Source organism: Spermophilus citellus, assembly GCF_964194105.1.
Source record: "Spermophilus citellus genome assembly, chromosome: 5".
NCBI lineage: Eukaryota > Metazoa > Chordata > Mammalia > Rodentia > Sciuridae > Spermophilus > Spermophilus citellus.
In genome coordinates this window covers 164,094,680-164,120,068 of record NC_138186.1, presented here as the reverse complement: position 1 = coordinate 164,120,068, position 25,389 = coordinate 164,094,680, and the positions used below count along the sequence as shown (strand labels likewise).

Sequence of the window (25,389 nt, the reverse complement as noted above, 5' to 3'; positions counted from 1 at the left end):
ATAGAATACCGGGTATTTGCCCACGATGCCATAGAGGGAGACATTGGGCTAATGAATGCCGTTCTCAAACCACCATAGAGGGTATTCCGTTATCTAAAAACGGACAAGGACCAAGTGTTTACCCACGATATCGTGGAGAAAGGTATCAGGCTCCATTGCCAAAAAACGGACTAGAGGGCCCAATGCCCCGGGGCCCAAAACCACAAATATACGGGGCAATGGAGGAACCCAGCAGCACCACCAAGGTAGTGCCCAGGACGCATTATCCATTAAATCCCTCATCAGACAAACTAGAGGGAGCGCAGGGTTGGACATCTGCGCCTCTGCCACAGCAGTACTAACTCCAGAGATGGGAGTTCAAATCATTCCCACAGGAGTAAAAGGACCTCTTCCCCAGGGAACAGTAGGCTTATTATTGGGACGCAGTTCTTCTACACTAAAAGGACTTATGATAAGTCCTGGGGTAATTGATCCCGATTATGAGGGTGAAATAAAAATTATAGCTAGTTCTCCAAGAGGTATATCAGTAATTTCACCAGGAGATAGAATAGCACAGTTATTAATAATACCCAGCCTGCATGATAAATTTTCCAGTTGTAATGTAGAAAGAGGTTCTAAGGGATTAGGCTCCACAGGTGTACACTGGGCTATGCTGTCTTTAAATTTAGATTCTCGCCCAATGCTAAAATTAAATATTCAAGGACATGACTTTAATGGGCTGCTGGACACAGTTGCTGACCTCAGCATCATATCTCGTCAAGAATGGCCAAAACATTGGCCATTACAACAAGCCACTCAAACGCTTCAAGGCCTAGGAGTGGCAACAAATCCCCATAGAAGTGCTATGGTATTAGATTGGAGGGATCCTGAAGGATGTGAAGGAACTATACAGCCCTATGTATTGGATCATCTTCCCGTAAATTTATGGGGACGAGATGTCCTAGATCAATTAGGATTGACATTAACAAATAACATCAATCCTAACGCGCCCACTACTAGGGCTAAACAAGGCTTTAGGAAAGAAAAAAGATTAACAGAACAAGAACAAGGTATGACAGCACCTATTCAAATAGATCAAGAAATAAATAGACATGGATTGGGTTTTCAGAAAGGGCCACTGAGACAATCAAAATTACTTGGAAATCAGAAAGACCAGTGTGGGTTCCTCAGTGGCCCCTGACTAAAGAAAAGATACAAGTAGCCCATGACTTGGTCAGACAACAATTAGCGGAAGGACATATACAACCTTCCGTATCCCCCCATAATACTCCCATTTTTGTCATTAAAAAGAAATCTGGTAAATGGAGATTATTACAAGATTTAAGAGCCATTAATAATGAGATGGTTATTATGGGACCTGCTCAATCAGGGATTCCCCAATTGTCTGCTTTACCAAAAACCTGGCATGTTTCAGCTATAGATATTAAAGATTGTTTCTTTTCAATTCCAATTCATCCCGAGGATAGTCCACATTTTGCATTTACTATCCCTGCACTGAATCATGAAGGTCCTGATCAGAGATATCAATGGAAAGTACTCCCTCAAGGGATGGCTAACAGCCCAACTATGTGTCAAATTTATGTTAATAAAGCAATCCAGCCACTTAGAAATCAAAATCCTGAACTACAAATATTTCACTATATGGATGATGTGTTATTGGCACATAAAGATAAAAACACATTGCTAGAATGTTATGCCACACTTACAAACTTATTGAAAAATTATAATCTAGAGATAGCAATAGATAAAGTACAATTAAATCTTCCAATTAATTATTTAGGAGTTCTATTATCCTCAACCATGGTCCGTCCACCAAAAATTCAAATACGAGTAGATCACTCAAATCACTTAATGACTTTCAAAAGTTATTGGGAGACATAAATTGGATAAGGCCTTATCTAGGCATACCAACAGGAGAGTTGGGACCTTTATTTGATATTCTAAAAGGTCCATCAGATCCAAATTCACCCCGAATGTTAAAGCCTGAAGCAAGAAAAGCATTAAAAATCATTGAAACATATATGGAAAATATGGATTTGGATAGAATTGATATAAGTTTGCCTTTATTATTTATTGTACTACCAACAAAAAATATTCCTACAGGAGTATTTTGGCAAGAAGGTCCATTATTGTGGATACATTTATCTTATTCTCCTAACACTATTCTTACTAGGTATCCTGAGGCTGTAGGACAATTGATACTCAAAGGAATAAAAGCAGCAAAGGGAGTGTTTGGGATTTCTCCCAATAAAATTATTACTCCATATACTATGGATCAAATTGATGAGTTAGCTAATGAGTTAAATACTTGGGCAATAATCATGTGTAAATCTAATGTTTCATTTGATAATCATTTACCATCTAATCCTTTGTTGTCTTTTTGGTCTAAGCATCCTGTAGTTTTTCCAAAAATGACAAGAAAAACCCCTATCATAAATGCTCCAAATATATTCACTGATGGATCAAACAATGGTACAGCAGCAGTAGTTACTCCTGATCAAACTTTTACATTTTTAGTACCCAAACAATCAGCTCAAAAGGTAGAGCTGAATGCAGTATTACAAGCTTTTATGATGTTTAAAGATTCTGTATTTAATTTATTTTCTGATAGTCAGTATGTAGTTAATGCTTTAGTATCCCTTGAAGATGCTGGTAGGATTTCACCTTCTTCTACTGTTTTCTCTTTGTTTTCCACTATACAAAGTCTAATCTGGAACAGAAAAGATCCATTCTTTATAGGACATATCAGGGCACATACAGGATTGCCTGGAGCCCTTAGTATGGGCAATGAACTAGCAGATAAATCTACACATGACATACATATTTTCTCCACAATAGAAGAAGCTATAAATTTTCATAAAAGGTTCCATGTCAATGCTAATACTTTACAAAAGCGTTTTAAAATAACTAAAGAACAAGCCAGACATATAATAAAACAATGTCAAAATTGTGTGACCTTTTTACCACAAGTTAATCTTGGAGTCAATCCTAGAGGACTGATACCTAACCATATTTGGCAGATGGACATCACACACTTGCCAGAATTTGGAAAATTAAAATATTTACATGTTACAGTTGATACTTCTTCCGGATTTTTGATGGGCTCCCTTCATGCCGGAGAAAAAAACTAAAGATGTTATAGCTCATTGCTTACAAAATTTTGCCACTGTGGGCGTTCTAAAACAGTTAAAAACGGACAATGGTCCTGGTTATACTACCACCTCTTTTAAACAATTTTGCTCGTCATTTGGCATTACTCACATAACAGGAATTCCATACAATCCACAAGGACAAGGCATAGTTGAAAGAGCTCATCAAATTATTAAAATTACTTATTAAAACAAAAGGAGGGAATTGGAAAGGGGTATATATCCCCCAAAGATAAACTTAAAATAACCCTTTTTACTCTAAACTTTTTAAATTTGGATTCATCGGGACTTAGTGCTGCGGAAAGACATTTGTATCCAAAAAATGTACATAAGCCTAAGGTACTTTGGAAAGATATTCTAACAGGACAATGGAAAGGTCCGGATCCAGTGATAGTCTGGAGTCGGGGCTCTGTCTGTGTTTTTCCACAGGAGGAACAGCAGCTGATTTGGATTCCAGAGAGATTAACCAAAATAATTTCTACAGAAAAAGAAGATGATTTGACTCAAATCCATAGCAGCTGATATCCAGAGCTCCAGCTTGGCTATTCTTACGTCTGCGACAGTGATTAACCAAGGTGTTTTTTTTTTCAATATCTATTTTATTATTGCATTTTTCCCACATCATAAAGTTCTATTTTATTTTTGAGCTCATACAAACCTAGGTTAATGTTTTTCTGATCAGTTTTATTTTTTGACTGTGTTTTATTTTTTGACTGTGGAGTTTTTAAACATTGCAATGGAGATTTCACCTAGGTACAGCTACAAGGCCTTTATTTACTATTGTCTTATGTGTTGTATGTTGTGTGCACACTTCTGTTTTGTGTTGTATGTCTGTATGTGTGTATGTCCATATTTCTTATATGAGGAGCGCTCATGTAAAAATGGATCCGAATTTTTTTTTATTCACGTGATTTATATGGTTTAATTTAAATTAGGTGAACAGCTGTTAATGATTGTTTTTAAAGGTGGTTAACAGATCTGTTTGTTTACTAATTTAAATTAGGTAAACAGCTGTTAAGGATTGTTTTTAAAGGAGTTTAACAGATCTGTTTGTTTACTTTCACCTTTCCTTTTCATTATATTTAATAATTCTGTTCAGGATAATGTCTCTTTAGCATCATTGCCAGAATTTCCATCTCCATCCCAGTGCCGGTGAAGACTAAGATAAAACCAAACTACAGCTTCTATGATAGCTATCACAGTAAACTGTATAAACGGATGCATCAATGAATATAACTCAACACGTAATGCTCAATCAAGGACTTGATTTACTTTGGGAGGAAATGGACATATTGATAGACTCCTCTGATTTGAACTGCCTGCAGAACTTGCCTGGACTATATATCAGTTGCATGCATTGTGAAATATCGTCTGGTGCAGCGAATTGTGGTACTGCTGGCATATCTTTGCTGATGGTGTCACCAGTGATGCAATTTCCTTGCCAGCTCACCCCATATTAATTGTGGTAATGCTGGCATATCTTTGCTGATGGTGTCACCAGTGACGCAATTTTTCCAAAGGAGCCACCAATTGGCTTGGTGTCGTGGCATTTCTGTATCCTCCTCCCTTCTACTAGTGATGGTCTAAAATTTGGGGGCCAACAGAGGTGAGGCAAAAAACCTCACCCCCCCACTGGCACCAAGGCTAAATTTGGGGGCCAACAGAGGTGAGGCAAGAACCTCACCCCCCCACTGGTGCATAGGCCTATCCACAAGCATGGCTGAATGCTGGACCGGTAGTCAGTGACGGGTTGATCTGATTGCAGTGGATTCAACCTAAGACAGGAAGCTGACGCCTAAAGGTCAGTTCTCCCATGACGGGTAAGAACCATATGTTGAATTGGACAACCTACCAGGCATGGTCCCTAGCCACATTGCCTGTTGCTTAATTAAACAGAAGGGGGCACATGCTAGGAGCCACAAGCAAATAATATGATGCATGGCACTTTCGGTTGTAAGGTGAAGACGCCAGCTAGCCACTGGGATGATATGATTATGTTAAGATTTACATTCATATGGAAATTGGACTCCTGCTGTTCACCTTGGCCTGCTAGGGGACTCATGTTAAGGGACTCCTGGAGAGTTCCCATTGGTTGGGGAAGGATAGTAGGAGGGAATTCCAGGGGAGGTCGGGGCCCCCGGTTACGGTAGACGCACGCGTGGGTGGACCGGGTTTGGCTTGCTGGCGCGTACGGAGTATTGGCGGCTTTTTCAAAAATAAAGTTTTGTTCCTGCTTGAGTGGCTCATGATTCTGTGCCCAGCCAAGACATTGGCAGAAAGTATCAGGAGAAAAAATAAAATACAAGAGCCAGCTTTTGACTGCTGTTTTGCATTGTACCAATAATACTTTCAGAATGCAAGAAGCAGAAAGGAATTTGTGGAATTTTTTTACCATCAATATAATATTTAATAATTTTAAACTTTTTACAAGATGTTAAAAAGGATCATTTGATCTATTAAATTTTCCCCCTGCCCAGTCATTTTTGTTTTAAGAGTACAAAAAGAAAGAACACACTCAAAAGAACTTGACATCCGGTTAGTATAATCTCCACTGATGTTCTACAAAGTTAGATCGTAAGCATACTTCTCTCAAAAATGGTCAAAGTTCTGATTTTTTTCAGGGATGCCTTTATGATGTTTAAAAATGTACATATTCCAGTTAAGTGTTGCTATAATTATAGGAAAATATTTACCATTAAGGAGTGAAGTAAATTTCTAATTGGGTAAAAAAAGAAAAGACCCTAGAAAATTGAGATTTGTCATGAATTACATCAAAGTTAAAGTAAAATTTATTTCTTTAGCAATTTTCTGTTAAACACCTTCAACATTCCAAAACCAGTGAGCTTTGTATCAATTCTGAAGTTCACCCCTATTGCTTTTCTCAAGGGAAAACAAACATGGGAGCCACTGCTCTGAAGAAAGGACACTCCAAACAGTGGCAAGTGTGAACAATGAGGGGTCAGTGGAGCCCCCTGCCACGCAGGGCATTAACAGGGTCCAGGAAAGAAAGGGCATGGCCTCTGCACACCTCCTTTGGGCAAAGCATTTACCAAACAACTCCAAAGCACCAGACAGTTTACAGGGTAGGTCTCCAGACCTGCAGAGGCAGCAGCAATACCAGAATCACCCTGAAACTTTCTACGTATGAGAATTAATCAGGCCCTACCCCAAACTACAGATTAGGAACTCTGGGGATGGGTCCAATAACCTGTGTCACAACACGTGTCCCAGGTGCTTCTGGATTACCAAGCAAGGCCCTTACCAAAGGCCTCCAGGCCTGACTATTCTCCTATCTCTGGAGCTAATGCATCTGTACTGCAAAAATAATAAAGGAGACAGCAACCCCTTTACTAACTCAGAGTTAGAATCAAACCTAAACTCACCACAAGTAATACCTATTTGCAAGTGTGACCTTCCAAGGTTACTAGTAATGAATGAGATCATACGCAGGAGCCTTGCTAGGGGTAAACTGGAAAGCTGAATCAATGCATTCTGCTCTTATACATACCTAATTAGAATAAATTTTAAAAATTTTTTTAAAAAGAACTTGAAAATGGAAAAAAAAAAAAAACAGAAAGACAGTTTAGTACGTGGGCACTCCAGTGGCTCTCAAACTTTGCTGTGCAACCAAATTGCCTGTAAAATTAAATACACACTCCAAATTTCCCCCAAAGAGAGGGTCTGAGTGGAAGAGACCTATTTAAGTAGATACCTCAGGTAATTCTAATATAAGTACTCATCCCTCTTACTGTTTTTTTTTTAAAGAGAGTGAGAGAGGAGAGAGAGAGAGAGAGAGAGAGAGAGAGAGAGAGAGAGAGAGAGAGAGAGAATTTTTAATATTTATTTTTTAGTTCTCGGCGGACACAACATCTTTGTTGGTATGTGGTGCTGAGGATCGAACCCGGGCCGTACGCATGCCAGGCAAGCGCGCTACCGCTTGAGCCACATCCCCGCCCCCCCCCCTTACTGTTTTTTTATAAAACACAGTTGGCACAGTTATTCAATGGTCCCTTTCTTTCCTACTTCTTGACTCAATACTATGAACCCATCCCTCACTCCAAAACCTAGCACTTTGGGGAAAATAAGTGAACTGGGGCCTGTTCTTTTTTCTCCCTTCCAGGAAAAAAAAAAAAAGGTAACCAGCGAATTCCAAGAGGAACACTATGTTTCTTATATCTCAGTCTTCCTCTGGAATACTATATACACAGAGCTGTTAAATCAAAGCAATTGATGAGGAAGAGTTTACATGTAATTATGTTTTATCACATTTTTCATAATTTAACATTTTGCAATGAGCACGTAAAAGCCAAATGAAAGCAGCTGAGTTGGAAAAAAAAAAAAAACAATAATCCAGGAATAACAGACAATCCTCTAATCTCTTAATGTCAGAATGTAAATATCAAGTGAGGAAAGAACTGTACGCAAAATATAACAGCCTCCATGTGCAAGCCGACCCAGTGGCAACTATGAAACAATGGTGGGGTCAGTGGCACCCTGGCCATCCAGGGTATTAACAGTTTCCAACTGGGAGGGCATCAGGGAGGAGAGCACGGGAGGTGTGCAGTAAGAGCCACACTAGGGGGACAGGTGCACTAGCTCTTCCCCTGGGTCTGGGGAAGCAGGACTAAGAACCAGAAAAAGAGGCTCAAGCCCTGCCTGTGCAGGAGTTCCAATCCCTTAAATCCTTCTCATTTGAAGAGACAGTGATGGAGATGGGGAGAGAAAGAGGAAGAAGGGAGGGGGAAGATGAGAGGGCTAAGGGACGTTCCCTTGCCCTTAGAGTTGTGCTACAAAACAGGGAACGATGTGGGGCTCAGATATCTTTCAACAAAATCCTGCTCTCAATGCACCTGAAGGTTTTCTTTAGCCTTTAATGAAATTCATCTTAAATAATGTAACTCCCTTTATTTTCTCCATGGTAAACAGTCATGACTCACTGATGGGCTCTCAAAAATCTTTCTAGACAGGCCCTTGCCACTAAGCTAAGCAGATGCCCATGGTCCACGTGGGAGATGCTCTAAGCCAGGAGGAGACTCCCACATTTCAGGCCTGCCTGGGCTTTCAGATGGCTCTCCTCCGAAGGAGCCTTTCTAAATAAATTAGGTATTGAAAATACTGTCATTATACGTAATTCCTCACTTCCTCGTTGGATTTCCCTTTGATTCTGGTACTAGAGAGAAAAAATCATTTAAAACATATGTTCAACATGACCATGAATAGCACTATGAAATTATAATCCAATGCAATTAGACTCCCAGTTATACTACTAACATAACAAGAATAACATTGAAACTTTTCCGTTAAAAGAAAACCCCTTAATAATGGGAGAGATGTGTCCAGAGCTGAGGGTTTTCTCTTGTTTTCCTCACTGCTGTGAGGTAAAAGCACAGGCCCAGGCAGGCATCTGCACCTCATAAGGGAAACACTGACCCTAGCCATTAGGCCAAAAAGACCATATGAAAGGACATTCCCACATTCACAAAACCTTCTCCCGGAGTCTTTTAGTAGGTTCTATTTCAAACACTCAGCAATCACACACACACTCTCTCACACTAGGAACTGAACTGCTAAGATGGCACAGTGAGCACCCAGCTTTGCTCTACCCCACGACAAAGGAAGGTAGCCCCTCCTCATCTCCTGGTGGCCACAGGGCACCCGCTGCCTCCCACCTCTCTGGTCCCACAACAGCTCCTGCAGCAGCTTTAGGGGGCGGGACATCATGGCTCAGTTGACCATCAGAAATCAGTCAGTCTAGGCGTGTTCCCTGCTCCTCCTCACAGTAACTTAAAAGTTTTCTCCTAAAATTCTCACCAATTCCATAACCTTAATTCCCTAGCGATGGTTAAGGCCTTAGACTTTAACCACAGACTCAGGCTGCAAAAGCAGGGTAAGCAAGAAGAAAGCAGACCTAAACCCAAACATCACTCAGGGCTTCACCTGGTTGCTTCCTTTAAAACAAAGAAAAATGGGTATCAACCTAATTCCAATAGTTTTCAGTATCAAATTAATCAATGGATTCCTGTGTTCATACCTAAAAGCTGAGCACTTACTTGTAACAGATGAAATGTGCATGCTAGTGACTAACACAGGCTTTCTGACTTCACTTTTCTCCAAAACAAGCAGAAGGAATGACTTGTAAATTAACTTTGTATCATACAAGTAAGAAAAAGCTCAGTGAGACCCTATCTCTAAAATAAAGTACAAAAAATAGGGCTGGGAATGTGGCTCGTGGTTGAGTGGCCCTGAGTTCAATCCCTGGTGCCCAAAAAAAGAAAAAGAAACACAGATTCAAATAAACAGTAAAACAACAAAGAAGTGTTTATAGCACACAGAAGATTACAGCCTGGGGCTTAATGTGCCTCTGAACTTCAGCTCCCTCAGTGACTTGAGCGGCATGTTGCTACCAGTTTTAATTCAGAAACATTCTACCGCATTGTTAGCATATAAGAAAGTGCTTTTTCTAAGTTAAACTCCAAAAGAGTCCAACATATTATGTTGATTATGGTGGATATTTTGTATTAAATTATTCTAAAATATTTCACTCTCAAGTTCCAATGCTATTTCTTTCTTTTCAAAAAGAATGTTCATTGCTAAATAGTTTCAGTTCATGCATCTCCACTTGAAAAATTGCTGACCATGATGATGGCTAAAAAAAAAAAAAAAAAGTGATACTTTAGAAAATATAAACCCCTGTGTCCTCGTGGATTTAGCTCAGTTTTATTCTCTATGATCCACTGTGAGAAGTGAACTGCTAAGCAGGTGCTATTTTTTTGTTAAAAAAAATAATAATAATCTTTTACATCCTTTGATATCGCTGGGGAAAAAGCAAGAGAAGCCACTGGTTCCCTGCATAACTGCTCCTGCTAAGCAGCCCATTAACTGATCTTCTAGTCCACAAGTTCAGCATCCTGCAGGAAAGGGCTCCCTCTACTTCAGGAAAGGGCTCCCTCTACTTTCAATAACGGAGAACTCGCCCCCCTCCAAGATCAGCACTTCTCTCACCAGCAAATTCACTCCTTCCTCAAGACCTTTCAGAGACACTTCTACCAATACGGAGTTCCTGTGTCCATCAATCTGGAAAATACACCTCACTCATTGACCTGGGAGCTCCTCAGGTCAGAGGCAAGGTCTCACCAATCACCATACCCTGGTACAAGAGAGTTCCCAGGCACAGAATATTCATGGAGTGGTTTGTGTTTTGCTTTTATTAACAGTTGTGTCTTCTGTATTTTTCCCAATTGACCTGGGGTTTTAAAAATCATAAAAACAAATGACAAAGATACTTTCAGAAGTATGCATTCCCTCAATAATCTCAGACAGCCTGGCACAATGGTGCATACCTGGGGAGACTGAGGCGAGAAGATTGCAAGTTTCATGCCAGCCTGGACAACTCAGCAAGACCATGTGACAAAATTGAAAAATAAAAAGGGCTAGGGTGTGGTCCAGTGGTAAAGTTTCCCTTGATTTGAGCCTCAATACAAAAAAGAAAACAAAAATCTCAGATGGCTTGTGGGGGTAGGAGGGGCTGCACCTTAAAAAACCAATGTTTGAAATTTTTCATTGCTTTACACTAGCTGTTTTTCAAAGACCCACCATGATAAATAACTATCTAAATAAACTGTGACTGACTTCAGTGGTGATACAACTCTGGTCTAAGAAGAGTCAGGATGTTCTGGCTATGAAAGCAGTAGTCTGGTGTGAAGCCCATGGAGAGAGAAAGGATGGAAGAGACCGCCAAGTGTCCAGGTCCCAGAGGCAGAGTTTGGTCAGCAGAAGGCCCCCACCCCCTACCCATGTCACCGCAAAGGGAATGGCAGACAAAAAGCTCCAGCCAGGCAGTTCCTTTCAGGTTCTGCTGTCCTTGACACCTAACAAGTGGCATCTGTCAGGAGACAGCAGGGAGAAGATTCCTGGAGAAATGTGAGTTATAATGGAAAATGGGGTCTTTTCCAGAGTCTCAGGAGGGCAAGTCAGAACAGGAACTGGAGGTAAAGAAAAAACTTTCCTCATTCTATAGCTACCAAGAGTAGAAAAGGAGGTAATGAGAGTTTGCTAGAGGGATAGGGGAACTAACAACATAAACCAGGATTTGACACATCATGACCCCAAATGATGAAATGCAAAACTAGAAACTTTAAAATAAAAAATTAAAACTTATATCATTAAAGAGTTTTTCTCCACAAAGTTTTAAATCTCATGTAACAAAGTTTGAGGAAATAAGCTAGGATTTAAAAAAAAAAAAAAAACTCTCTAAAATGGAAGCAGATTCTTCAAATAGCTTGTTTGTTAAGGCATTAAAATAGATGCATTTGTAAAGAAGGGAATGTCCAGGGCTGGGGATATAACTCAGTTTGTAGACTGCTTGCCTCACATGCACAAGGCCATGGGTTCAATTCCCAGCACCACAAAAAAAAAAAAAAAAAAAAAAAAAAAGAAGAAGAAAGAGGAAGGAGGAAGGAGGAAGGAGGAAGGAGGAAGGTGGAAGGAGGAAGGAGGAAGGAGGAAGGAGGAAGGCAGAGGAGGAGGGGGGGGGGAATGTTCAAGTGTTGAGTAGACATGCTGCCTGGTGAAAGTGCCCTTCACTCCTGTGGCAGTCTCTGGAACTCTCCTTCTGCCCCTAAAAGGAGCAGTAGAGAAGAAAAAGAGAAGTAATTTAAAAAGCAAACATTAATAATATATGATGTTTATGGAGCAAATCAGAAAATTACTAATGCCCCAGTTCTTCCCAATGCAATCCAATTTCCATGATCGATTTATTCCAAAATCACAATAACACATTGAACAGGTCCAGATCAAGTTCAGAATTCTATGGGGTCTCTTTTAACTTTGTTGAGGCTCAGAAAACTGTAACTATAAAGAATAATTAATAGAAATAAAATAAGAACCACTGAAAAATATACTTTTAAATTTATATTTGTGAGCTGGTGGAGTTTATAATTTGTTAAAACCTTCTAAAGAGAAATTTGGAAAAACAAACCAAGACTAAACTACACTTGATTTACCAGCAAGTCCACTGGACCATGAGCTGTGTGGCAAGCCCGTCCAAAGACCAGCACAAGCCACGCCCAAAAAGAGCCAGCTGTATGTATGGTCAACAAAGGCCTGTCCAGGGTACTAAGAGAAGTTACAAAATCGTAATATCCAGCAGGAAATGTTTACCTTCTTCACCACTGTAAATTCTGCTTGCAATGTGCCAGCAGATACAGATATTTTGAACAATTAAATCAACAACACTGAACATGTTAATTATGTTTTTCCTGGGTGCCAGCATTCACCTTGGCACCAGGGAGGCCCCTCTCACAATGGTGATTTACTAATAGGAAGAATCACAGACAAAGTAAAAGCCTAACAAACTACACAGTGACCTGGGCTATGGGGAAAACTAGGCAGAGTGAAAGGGAAGTAGGGGGCAGGGGCTGTGACCTTGGTCAGCGTGCTGGGGAAGCCTGGGAGGGCAGCTCAAGGCAGCATGAGAATTAACGGGGTATAGCAGGACTCCAAACAGATGCTGGATGGAGAATGAGTTTGAAACATTTCTGACCAAAATGTTAAAAGGACAGATTATATCTACTGAGCTGGAGGTGAGGGGACACAAATAGAGCAGACCTGTAGAAAAGGGACAAGGGTCAAGAGTTTGGCTTTAGATGTACCAAGTTTCAGAAGCCTGTCAGACACATGAATTTGTGATATCGAGTAGGAGCTGAACGTACAGAGATAGAAAGGCAAAGAGAGCCCGAGTTGTGAAATGCCTCGGAAAGCTACAGGACTGCTGACATGTACAGCCACGAGACCAAAGGAGGTTGCAAGGTATGGAAGGTTGTGGCTCTGACACTGAGCCTTCATTTCAGGCCGCCACTTGGAGGACAGGGAGATAAAAAGCAGAAAGGAGAACAGGGAGTGGCCAACAAGGCAAGAACAGAGCCAGGAGAGAGGTGGGAAGCCAGCAAGAAAGGAGCCTCATGGAGGAAGAGGCCCACACCACCAAATGCTTCTGACAGGTCAAAGGCGGCAGAGCAACCCTGCTTGCTGGGCAGAGTAACAGGCAAGCACTGGCAGCTTTGAAAAGTCGTGCTTTGCAACACCTCCTCTCACTGCTCTAGGGAATCTAAAAGACTGGTGGCTGCCAGGGCCTAGGGCCTGAGGGAGACGCCAGGCAAAGGATGTGAGATTCCAGTTAAGAGGAAGAAGTTCAAGAGATTATTGTAAAACATGGTGACTGTAGTTAATAATGGACTGGACACTGTTCTTAAAAACTGCTAAGAGGGGATGTACAGTGTTTCAACCCAAAAATAACGAGGTGAGGCAGAGAGTCACTTAGTCACTACACAATACACACATACACAATTCCAAACGGCACACTGTACACAGTCAATAGGTACAATTGTATCTGGCAATTTAAAAAGAAAAAAGTGTAGAAGATCCATTTCAGTAGAATAGTTGAAATAAAAAATCTATAATGGAGTGTATTCAAGGGGAAACAATAAATGGGGAATGCAAGAAAAGAGAAAAACTGGTTTGTGGTTTTGGTCAAGAAAGGTGTTTTTGTTCTGTCGGGTAAGAGAAATGACAGCATGTTTTAATGTTAAAGGGAATGACAAAACGAGAAACTGATGGCCTGGAAGGAGGAGGGACATAGGAAAAACCAGACCCTAAGCATTCCAGGAGGGGAAGGGCCTGCAGAAGAGGAAGACAGCAAGGATGTGAGGCACGGGCGGTGGTGACTGCCACCTCCTGACTGCTCCCATCCACGCCTTCAGCACCAGCAGCAGCAGCTGGTGGGAGAGAAGTCTAGGGGCTGGAAGACAGTGGGGAATGTCAACCAGCTTCAGGCAAACACAGAGCAACAAGACAAGGATCCTCTGAAGTCAGGGTCGTGAGTTTAAAGACAGGTCTCCTCCCCCTCTTCCCACCAGGCTCTGAATCAGTGGGGAGCTGGGTTCCTAAGAGTGTGATGGGTGATCAGAAGGAGGCACTAGGTGTGAGGATGGGGTAAGGAGGAAGAGTGGCATGAGCGAGTGAGAAACAGGACAAAATGACTGTGTTTCAGCAAATTTCAACAACTTAAAACACCACTGCAGATCTTTTTTTGATGGTTTGTTTTGAACCAGGGATTGAACTCAGCCACATCACCAGCTCTATTTTGTAATTTATTTAGAGACAGAGTCTCACTGAGTTGCTTAGCGCCTCATTTTTGCTGAGGCTGGCTTTGAGCTTGCGGTCCTCCTGCCTTAGCCTCCTGAGCCACTGGGATTACAGGCATGTTCCACCGCACCGGGGCAACTGCAGATCTCTGAGCAATAGTGACGTTCAGAGTCTCTATACTGCTGCACTGCTGGAACTGGTACTATACTGTGTTTTTTAATCAGTGTGGTACCCTTTACACAATATTTAAATATATTACACACATGTTAATTATAGATAACTTAGAAAATATAAATAAGGTAAAAGAAACAAAAGTTTTAATAGTTGAAAATATTCTTACTTTATTTATAAACTTAGGTCATTTTCATACTTTTGGAAAACTTGCCCTTTTTTGGTAATCAATTCTATCAGCATGTTATTTAAAATGTTCCTCTATATTTTTATCTTATATAATTACTATTGTATGATAATCAGCCCCGTGGATTGAAAGTCTTTTTGAGGTTTTGAATTCGTCGCACCACACTTCTCTTCATCCTATGGGGCCCATGGTTACCACACACAAGGGATAACCTTCTGTCTCTCACGGTCTTCTAACACAGAAGTGCCTGAGCATTTGCTTTGGAAAATGCATTTTTTTTGTTTGTTTGTTTTTAAATGAAAGACTTTCTGTTCTTTCCTAGTTTCTTTCCATGACATTTAGGGCATACTGGTGTTTGAAATTCTGTATGATAACTCATGCCATGTATGTATTTCAGAAAAACTAAGGAACCATGCAACTTTATGTACACAGACAAGATTTCAAGGGAGCAGTTTGTCACAAGGATAAAAAAATACAATGAGGCTTAGTGGGTCTATGACAGGAGTTCTGGATAATCCCATAAGGAGCAGGAGACATGGACCTAACAGATCATGCCTCCACTTTCACAAGTCTCAACATTTGCGTACAAAAAACAAACAGACCCTCCTCCTCTGAACCAGAGCAGCACCTAAATATTGAGGACATGATTTACAAACAGCTCATTATTTAAGTCTGGAAACCAGCTCCATTTCATGTGGAAGAACAGTGTTCTGAAAATCATTTTAGCATATACTGAATTTTCCAGGAATAAAATACCATGTATATTGAGAAAAGATTATGCTTTGTTTTGTTCAGAACTTTTCCAGGAGTTACTTCCCATTTTAAAAGATGGCACTGCCACTGACAACCACACTTGGGAAGGTGAATTATGGATACAACACACCTGTGTCAGTCTCGTCTTGCACCGTCCAGGGCACACTGATTCCACAGTCATCAAGCATTTGTCTCAGAAGTCTAACGTGACATTAGATTGGGTAGAGAGATGTCATGGGAGGGGAGGGGTGGGGGAGGGGGATAGGAAGGGCAGCAGAATACACTAGACATTATTATTGCTGTATGTATATAGGTGACTGTATGACCAATGTGATTCTGCAACCTGTACAATCAGAAAAATGAGAAATTATACCCCATTTGATTCAAATGTTAAAAAAAAAGTCTAACGTGACCATGAGTGAGCATTTACTTAATATTGTATTATATATTATTTTTATTTTCTATATAAAATAAGTCCATATTCTAATATATTTGAAATTCTATGTGTAGCTAGCTTATATTATCTATGAAGTTTCTTTTAAAATAAAGAGGCACTAGAAAAATTTCATTGTAAAATGAGTATTATCTGTATGTTTAAATTATTTGTAATAAATATTACATTTATGGAGTTTTAAATTAAAATATTAAATAAACAACTAGAAAAATTTAAGAGCCCCAGCTTCCGCAGCGTGGAGACCAGATGTGCTGACTGTGTACTGACTGAATATCTACAGTACTGGGTAAAACACTTTTTCTCACCCTTTAGGTGGGTCATGGACTTGGCATGGATGTGAATGGCCCCAAAACCTATGAGTGAATACAAGGAATGAAGCCCAAGAGCAAGAGAAACTGACTTGTGCTACAGAATTTAATTTCCGCCTGCTGTTACACAAATGACAAGAAAAGGTGTACTAACTAACTCACACACGCACACCAGGTCAGGCAGAAACGACGGTGACAAACCTCCCCGGCTCACTGGTGCAGGCAAGGAACTTGGACAAGGTGCAAAGGGGAAGGAAGGCTGCTCTGCATCCCCAGGTCTCCTGGCCTCAGCCGAAGACAGGCAGCTGGCGGCCACTGAGAAGCTGGAAGTTGGGGGCCCTTCCCACCACCTGGGTGCACAGACCCTCCTGCTCTGAACAAGAGCAGCACCTTGATACTGAGGACAAGACCCACAACAACCACAGACAAGTGTTTATCTTCAAGTCCATGGGCCTACTTGCAACAGGAAATAGACGAACAAGTTCAGCCACACGAAGAGAAACAGCCAGACAAGGCCAACAATGATATAATCAAAGCCAGGACACCTGACCCAGTTTTCCCTGTCAAGGTACAAATTAAGCAGGGGAAATGGGCTGTTCTAGATCAAAAGGCTTAAAAACTAAATCAATTTATTAACCTTGTTTAAATTTTGCTTGAAACAAATGTATTCTAAGGGCATTCTGAGGACAACTGGGGATGAAAGGAATTATACTCAATTTGGCAAGGTGACAGAACTGTGGCTATATGGGAATATGCCCTCACTTTTTATAGACCTCACAGAGTGAACTATGTGGAGGTGAAATGTTATGTTACGAATCTAACTTAAAATACTTTCGAGAAAGCAGGGCATGAAAGACTGGAGGAAAAGTAGACAGATGAGGCACAAAAGCAAATATGGCAAAACATTAGTGATAGGACAGCTAAGGGACAGCACAGGTGTGCTGATTATATCACTGTGTATCTGCATGTGAAGAATTTTTGTAACAAAAACTTCACAAAAATCAAAGTTGGAACATGGCCTCAGATGACTGGCATACACAGGCAACTGGCAAATCCTCTGTCAGAAAGGAAACCCAATGAAGCCACCTTTAAACACAAAGAATTAGAGGAAATGGAATTCTTTGACTCAAGGATAACAAAAATAATGAATATCAAAAATTTTAAAGAGATTTAGAGAAAAGAGTACTTAAGAGGAAATTTTTTAGTCTCATGTTAACTTCATGAAATAAAAAGATTCAAATAAGTATTAATTTGAGTGAAAAAAGAACAGAAAAATAAACATCAGTAAAGATGTAGCCAAGAAAAGAGCAGAACATAATTAATTTCTTAAAATGAGCACATAATAGAGAAAACAAAGACCAAAGTTGCTTTGAAAAAGCTTTTATCAAGAATAAAAAAACGAACTGGGTGCTGTGGTGAATGCCTTTAATTCCAGCTGCTCTGGAGGCTGAGACAGGAGGAACACAGATTCAAAGCCAGCCTCAGCAAAAAGTGAGGCACTAAGCAATTCTGTGAGACCCTGTCTCCAAATAAAATACAAAATAGGTCTGAGGATGTGGCTCAGTGATTAAGTGCCCCTGGGTTCAATCCCCAGTACGTACGTACATACGTATATACATACATACATACATATATAAGTAAAGCATTATTAACTTAAATGCCTTAACTCTGGATGCTATAGAGATTAAAATATTATTATAATATAAACTTTATTAACATGAAGGTGAAAATTTTGATTTTTCAATGGATAAATTCCTCAAATATAGTACTACATATATATACACACAAAAAAAACTGATTCAAGAAGAAATTTATAACCCTGTTATGCCTATAATTACACACACACACACACTGACAAAATGAAATCATGAGTTTAAAAATCAAGGATGAAACAAAAGCTAAAAATCAAGGGCTACACAGGGCTTTACAATCACTTCTACCAAACATTCCAACAACAGATAATTCCAATGTCACAAAAATTCTTCCAGTGAATTAGGAAAGAGACTAATCCCAAATTCAGTTTACAAAGTTCCACAGCACAGATACCAAAACTTCACAAAGTTAATTACAGCTCAATCTCATCCATGAATAACAATCCAAGAAACCTAAACAAATGTTCCTAAACTTAATCCAACAGTGTATTTCAAAAGATGACAGATCATGAGGCTTGGTTCTCTGGAATAACACTCTTTTGAACAACAACAACAAAAAAAAAAGGTACTTTTATCACAGTGACAGGTTATAAGGGAAAAACAAAGTGGTTAGGGGTTAGGGTTAGGGTTAGGGTTAGGGGTTAGGGGTTAGGGTTAGGGTTAGGGTTAGGGTTAATTTAGCATTCATCATAAAAAAAATAGATCTTAGCAAACTAGAAAAGAAGGGGACTTCCTAAGCCAACAGTAATCTGCTACAAAAAGAAGGATCCAGGAAAGAATAAACATTATTTTTAATGACAAAATGTTGAAGGCCTTCATTTTTAACCAGGGAAAATACAGGAATCGCCAGTCAGTCCTCTTAAACTGTGCAATTAATTGGAGAGGCTGGTCATGCATCAACCAAGAATGAAAAATACAAAAGTGGGAAAGTAGTGATTTATTAAGTACTTTTTTAAAAAATATGAAAAACCTAAGAAAATCAAGAAGCTATGAGAATTAGTAACATTAACAAGAACTGGCTAGACACACAAAAGGTATTACCCAGAGTCATCCCATCTGTATACAACAGCTACAAATAAAGCATACAGGAATGACCCTAATGCAAAGTAGAACAGCTCTTTGAAGAATATTATAAAACAAATTAAAAACTACCTAAACAAATGGAGAAATGAAATGCAGTGTCATTCAGGAGGAGGAGGGATGGTGGCATGGAAATGTGGGCAATCAAGACAAGGAGGGCTGTGAGAATACACGGGCTGCAGGGGTGTCCCAGCACACCAGTGCAGAAAAAGGCCAGGATGGGCACCTTCAGGCAGTGGAAAGACCTAACATCCCTGCTTGTTAACTCTTCCTTATCACTGACAGCCTCCTCCTGCCTGACACCCAACCCTCAAAACGCCCCCTGTTTCTTGAGAGTACCATCTGTTTCACTGAAAAAGGTATTATGAAAGAAAAGACCCAATTATAATAACAACAAGAAGACAAAATTCTTAGGGAAAAGCATAGTAAGAAATGAAGTGTATATGAAAAAAATAAGCAACAAAACTCTGTAAAAGAGTAATAATAAACTAATCTTATCAGATACTGAGCAATAATTAAATCAGCAAAGTACTAATGCATTAATAGAAGGACCAATGGAAAAGAACAGAAATCCCAGAATAACCCTAAACACAACACAAAAGAAAATTCAGCAAATGATAAAAGTGACACTTCCAATCAGTTAAGGGAAGACAGCTGCAAAAGTTAATTTTGTGTGGTAATTTGGAGGGTGTTTTTGGATGGATTTAACAATTTAGAAGGGTGATTTAAGTCAAGCAGATTGTCTTCCATAATGTGAGTGGGCTTCATGCAATTATTCTGAAGACCACACTACAATAAAAAGACCAGCCTTCCTTGAGAAGAAGGATTTCAGCAGATGCCTTCTGACCTCATCTGTATCAGCAGCTCTCTGGGGTCTCCAGCCACCCAGCCACACTGCAGATCTTGGACTTGCCAGTGTTATTATAAATAACACTACACACACATACACACACACACACACACACACACACACATTTTGTTTCTCTGAAGAACTCTAATACGATAATCTACATATGAAAAGATGGTTAAATAACCAAAGCCATTTAGAAAAAGCACATTAGGCTGAACCCTCTTCTCTCTTCCCAGACTGTAAGAAGTGAAACAGAAACTGAATGTATGAGCTGGGCTCTGTGTCACATGCCTGTAATCCCAGCAGTTTGTGGAGGCTGAGGCAGGAGAATCACGGATTCAAAGCCAGCCTCAGCAACAGTGAAGTGCTAAGCAACTGGGTAAGACCCTGTCTCTAAATAAAATACAAAATAGGGCTGGGGATGTAGCTGGGTGGTCTAGTGCCCCTGAGTTCAATCCCTGGTATCCCCCCTCCAGAAAAAAAAATCAAAAAAAAAAAATAAACTTTAAAAAAAAACTGAATGTATGAAAACACTATAAAAATTATATGGGAGAGTTGCTTCATGACCCTAAAAGTGTGGGAGGTTTTTTGAGCTCCCATCATAAATAAAATCCAGACATCATGCAAGAGATTAATAACTCTGACTACATAAAAAAAAAATTTTTAATTTTATTTATTTTTATGTGGTGCTGAGGATCGAACCCAGTGCCTCGCACAGGCTAGCCAAGTGCTCTACCACTGAGCCACAGCCCCAGCCCACAGGAAAATTTTGAAACAAAAAACCCTTCTGCATTACAAAAAAAACCTGCCATAACTAATGTCAAAAGACAAATAATATCCAATCGATAAATAAAGAATTTTCAAAAACCAATCTCAAGTGACCAGTAACCGAATTTAAAAAATCAAGATAAAAAGACAATAAATTTACAGTGCAGGAAAATTAGAAAACACAAATGCTTTTAAACAAATAAGATGACACTCATCATCACTCATAACAAGATAACTGTAAACTAAAACCCTATTATCAGATTGGCAAAAATCCAGAGGCTTTCATAAAATCACACCACATTATGTACAGAGAACAGTCCTCTCACACCTAAATAGCAGAGTGTAAACTGGCGGACTCTGTGGAGTGCAACTTGGCAATATCTTCGAGAAGAGCAAACTTTGACCCAGCAAGTTGCTTTCAGGAATTTGTCCTACAGACATTACTGTGCTTATGAAATGGCACAGTTAGTTTGTCAGGGCAACATTGTTTGAATTGAAATAATCTAAATGACCATCAAAGAGAACTAGCTAAACATATTGTGGTATGTCCACAAAATGGAAAACTCTATAAAAAAAAAAGATTGAGGGATCACTCGTGTTCTCCTTTAAAGAGAGCTCCAGAAAATCCATTTAAATGAGTAGAAGAAAGAGATGACCAAAAAAAACAACAACATATACAAATATAAAAAATATAAACAGAGTATGTACAGTACATTAAAATATGCTATATTTGGTATAAAAACAGGGTAAAATTAAAATATGGCATTTTGCAATCTCCAGAAAAACATACAATAAACTAATACAATGGTTATCTAGCAAAAGGGCAAGGTACGTGGTAAAGGGGGTAAGGAGAATCAACATGGGTAAGGCACTTTTCTCTGTATCTTTTCCTTGTACTTTTAAAATTTTTGAAACACATGATTGTGTTGATTAACCAAAACATTAAACACATTACCAACTGGCTCAGTGGCACACACCTATAATCCAAACTACTCAGAAGACTGAGGCAGGAGGACTGCCAAATTTGAGGCCAGCAAAAGCAACTTAGGGAAACCCTGTCTAAAAATATAAGTTAATGGGCTGGGGTTGTGGCTCAGTGGTAGAGCATTTGCCTGGCACATGTGAGGCACTGGGTTTGATCCTCAGCACCACATAAAAATAAATAAATAAATTGTGTCTGCCTACAACTAAAAAAAAAAAAAATTTTAAGTAAATAAATATATTTTTAAAAACCCCAAGTTAAAATTAAAAGGTTGGGAATATTGCTCAGTGTTAAGAGTCCTTGCCTAGTATGAGGTCCTAGGTTCAATCCCTAGTACTGCCCCCCTCCAAAAAAAATTTTAAAAATACGAAGTAGGTATCTTAATGAACCCTAAAATTAGCTATTGTATACATCATTTTAACCAAAGTCATTATTTGCTGAGTGCCTTCTATGAAATCAACAGGTTTTATAGAGAGGGAGAGAAAGAAAGTCTGTATGAAAGAATGTTCTTATTGTTATGAAATACTGATTGATCAAACTAAATATAGTTGACTTTACTAGGTTTTTAAATGCACATGAATTCAGTATTCTAAGTACTTTATTAAAATTTGGCCTGGTTGTAATAATATTCTATTGGTATCTTTTATTTTGTTTTAGGATTGATTTTGGAGTATTATTTTGGTGTCAGAGATACCAACTGTATCTACAAAACTAGAACTCATTTCTTAGAGGGGAACGTCCCAGATCTACCTGGCCTTCTAACTCCCTAGACACCAGGACTGGTCCTGTCAAATCAGACCATCTGACTAAGTCAGTTAAATATCTTCAATTTCAACCCTTTTATCCTATAGGAGTATAATAAAACTTAAAAAAAAAAAACCCTCAGATATTCTATAGCTCGAGTTTGAACACAAAAAAATTTAACACATTTTGAGGAATTCTGGTTTCATTCAAAATTCAGAATATATAAAAATGATCATATTCATAAGAATCATGATTCGCTAGTATTTCTTACCATAAAATTTACTGTATTTGAATCAATAAAATAATGGTACGATCAACGCACAAGACAGCCCTCAATTTAGCACATTAAAACAGTATTCATTACAGTAAGATTCTACCTGTACTGTGCTTTCAATATTTAAATGTGAAGGATATTAAATAACTAATTGCCATCTGCTGGAAGTCATCAGTGAATGCTTCATAAAGGAAGTAAATTTTGAGCTTGGTCTTGAAAGAAATGACAGGCACTCAGAATCCTTAATCAAACTGGTTTTACAATCAGAGAGTAAAATGAGTAATGTAATCTCTCTACTGAGTCCTTAAATTTTGATGACAGGACAAAACATTCTATGTCTACAGATAAGTTCAACAAGTCTCTGAAAGCCCCTTGAAAAAGCCTATAACTTTTCTATGGAAACCCCAGATACCAGTCTCTTTCACTTTAAAAGAGCTGAAATTTGAAGTGCTTTAAAACATTCACACACTTTAATAAAAGCTAGACCAGACAGCTCTGAGATAATGCACCTCCCTACTGATAGAGGTTCTATATAACCCTAGCTATATTACCAAAATTTTGCAAACACACACACAGAAAGCAAAATTGTACAGAATCTTGAATCTTTCCTGCGGTTTTAACATGTTTTGTTTAAAGTCATAAACTCTCTTTAGAACCCTGTAATCAAAGTCACATGGGCGCTGACTCCAACAAATCCAAGAAAATAGTTAAGAAATTCACTAAATTGACCGAAATTTAAGCTCCATGTAGTTTTAGTTTTGGCTTATGATCAACAGTCTATTCAAGCTATAAAAGAAGCTCTTTAAAAATGAAAAAGTACACATCTTCTCTTTACTACCTCCACCCCAAAAAAAGAGAGAAGAGGGGGAAAGATTAAAATGGAAAGCTGCATTTTGATGCTTATGACTGGCAGAGCTATGACAATCGCATTGTGTTCAGAGTGAAGAGTCCCTGCTCAGGACTTCACTGCACTTCACACCTAAGTGACAGTCTCTAAGACAACATGGAACTCAATCACTTTACCGAATACACATGTACTATTTTTCTTAATCATATAAACTCAAATATATTGCCCAATAACATAAAACAGTATTTTAATGAGGTTAATTTAAAGTAGAAACATTTACTTAACGCAGATGATTCCCATTAGTATTTTAATATATTATTACTGAAGTGATTATCTGTTTATAAGCTACATTTCTGTTTATAAGCAACATTTTCACCCAGCATCACTTAATAATAAAACAAACCTAAATAAAAAGTCAAGATAAAAATATCACGCATGTGCCAACAAGTAGGAACAGGCAAAAACCCTTCTCCTGAACAAGCCTTACACAACAACAGAGCACTTTCTTGAAAGACTTAGAAGGCAAATGACAAATAACATGAAATGAGTGACAGTTTCTACTATCACCAACCAGAAATGCAAGCAGCTATTAAACTAGTCACTTTTCCCACTCTTTAATCTCACACATGCAGGAAAGAATGAAGGGATAAGGGGGTGGGGAGGAGGAAAGAGGAAGGGAATTAGATTAGGCTATAGGTTTGCATGTTCTCAAAATTACCTTTGTTTTCTACTGAGAGCACAATTATTAAAATGGGATAGAAAGAATTTTCAGAGCATGATCTGCCTCTGAACACAGGCCTGGAGGAGAAAACAAGCGCTGGGGAAGGCAATGGGCTATGCTCACCTGCTGCGGCTGGTACCTCTGCTGGGACTGGGATGGCAGATACTGCGCCTGGGGCGGGAGATGCGGGGGCTGGGGCTGCTGGTTGTAATATGGCTGTTGGCCTTGTTGGCAGTAGCCACTCACACCTTGCTGTCCATACTGAGGTGGCATCTGTCAAAAAGTCAAGCAAAGCAAATGAGAGAATCAAAATGTGCAATTAAATGAAATCAAATATGGTTTCAATTCAGTAACATGGTGTGAGCTCTTGTAAGCAGTTGAATTCAATATTATTAATCCTCTCTTCATTACATAAATCAACATACTTCCTTCTCTTCACATACAATCAATGAAGTAAAAAATTTTTTGACTTTACCTTTAAAAATCATATTTTATCAGATAGCAAGTATTGAGAAAGCCATAAAAATCTAGTGAGAAAAAAAGCTACTAATACTGATATTTTACAAATGCCTCGGCTAAGAAAGTCAAAGAGGTATTATGTTAAGTCCATTCCCATGCAACAGTGTAAATATGAATTCACACAATCTATGTTAATTCATTGATATTTTGTAGGATGCCTGTGTTTTGAGTGCATTACACCGTGCGTGTCTGTTTCCAAGTTCAGAATAACTAAAGTTAGAACATCCCAATTACATTCCTAACACGATGTGAGCCACTTACATTAGCAATTCCACTCACTATTTTTGCTAAAAAGAAATGCATTCCTTTACCATCAAATGAAACCCTTTGAAAGCAATACCCCTTATAGTTTGGAGCTTAAATGTCCCTCAAACGCCCATGTGTTAGAGGCCTCTGTGTAAGAGAGGAGGCCTAGTGGAAGGTCTTGAAGTCACTGCAGCCATGCCCTTGAAGGGGACTGTAAGACTCCAGCACCTTTCTCACTCTCTTTTTGTTCGTGAGGAAAGCAGTCTTACTCCACCCACACGTTCCTGCCATGATGGGTTGGCCTCACCAAAACTGTGAACCGAGAGAAACCTTCAATAAGTTGATAATCTCAGGTATTTCTTCTAATGGTGGAAAACTGACCAGTGCAAATACATAGAAAACAATACTGTGGGTATCAAACCACCAATTCAGGTTCCTGAAGGAAATATATTCATATCTAGTTGATAAAACAGGAAATAATAATTAATAAATAATAAAGCCCAATATAAATGAGAGAAATAGACCAAAATGGCCAAAACAAT

General features: G+C 39.1%; 1 protein-coding gene across 3 annotated transcripts in view; it reads right to left on the bottom strand.

The window, feature by feature from the left end:
- ARID1B (AT-rich interaction domain 1B) overlaps positions 1-25,389 on the bottom strand; it is a 409,511-nt gene that overhangs the window by 269,971 nt on the left and 114,151 nt on the right. For all 3 annotated transcript variants that reach the window (XM_081296020.1, XM_081296019.1, XM_081296021.1), the window contains exon 3: positions 24,206-24,355. In XM_081296020.1, the coding sequence (XP_081152146.1) occupies positions 24,206-24,355 (150 nt within the window). The remainder of the gene's footprint in view (positions 1-24,205; positions 24,356-25,389) is intronic.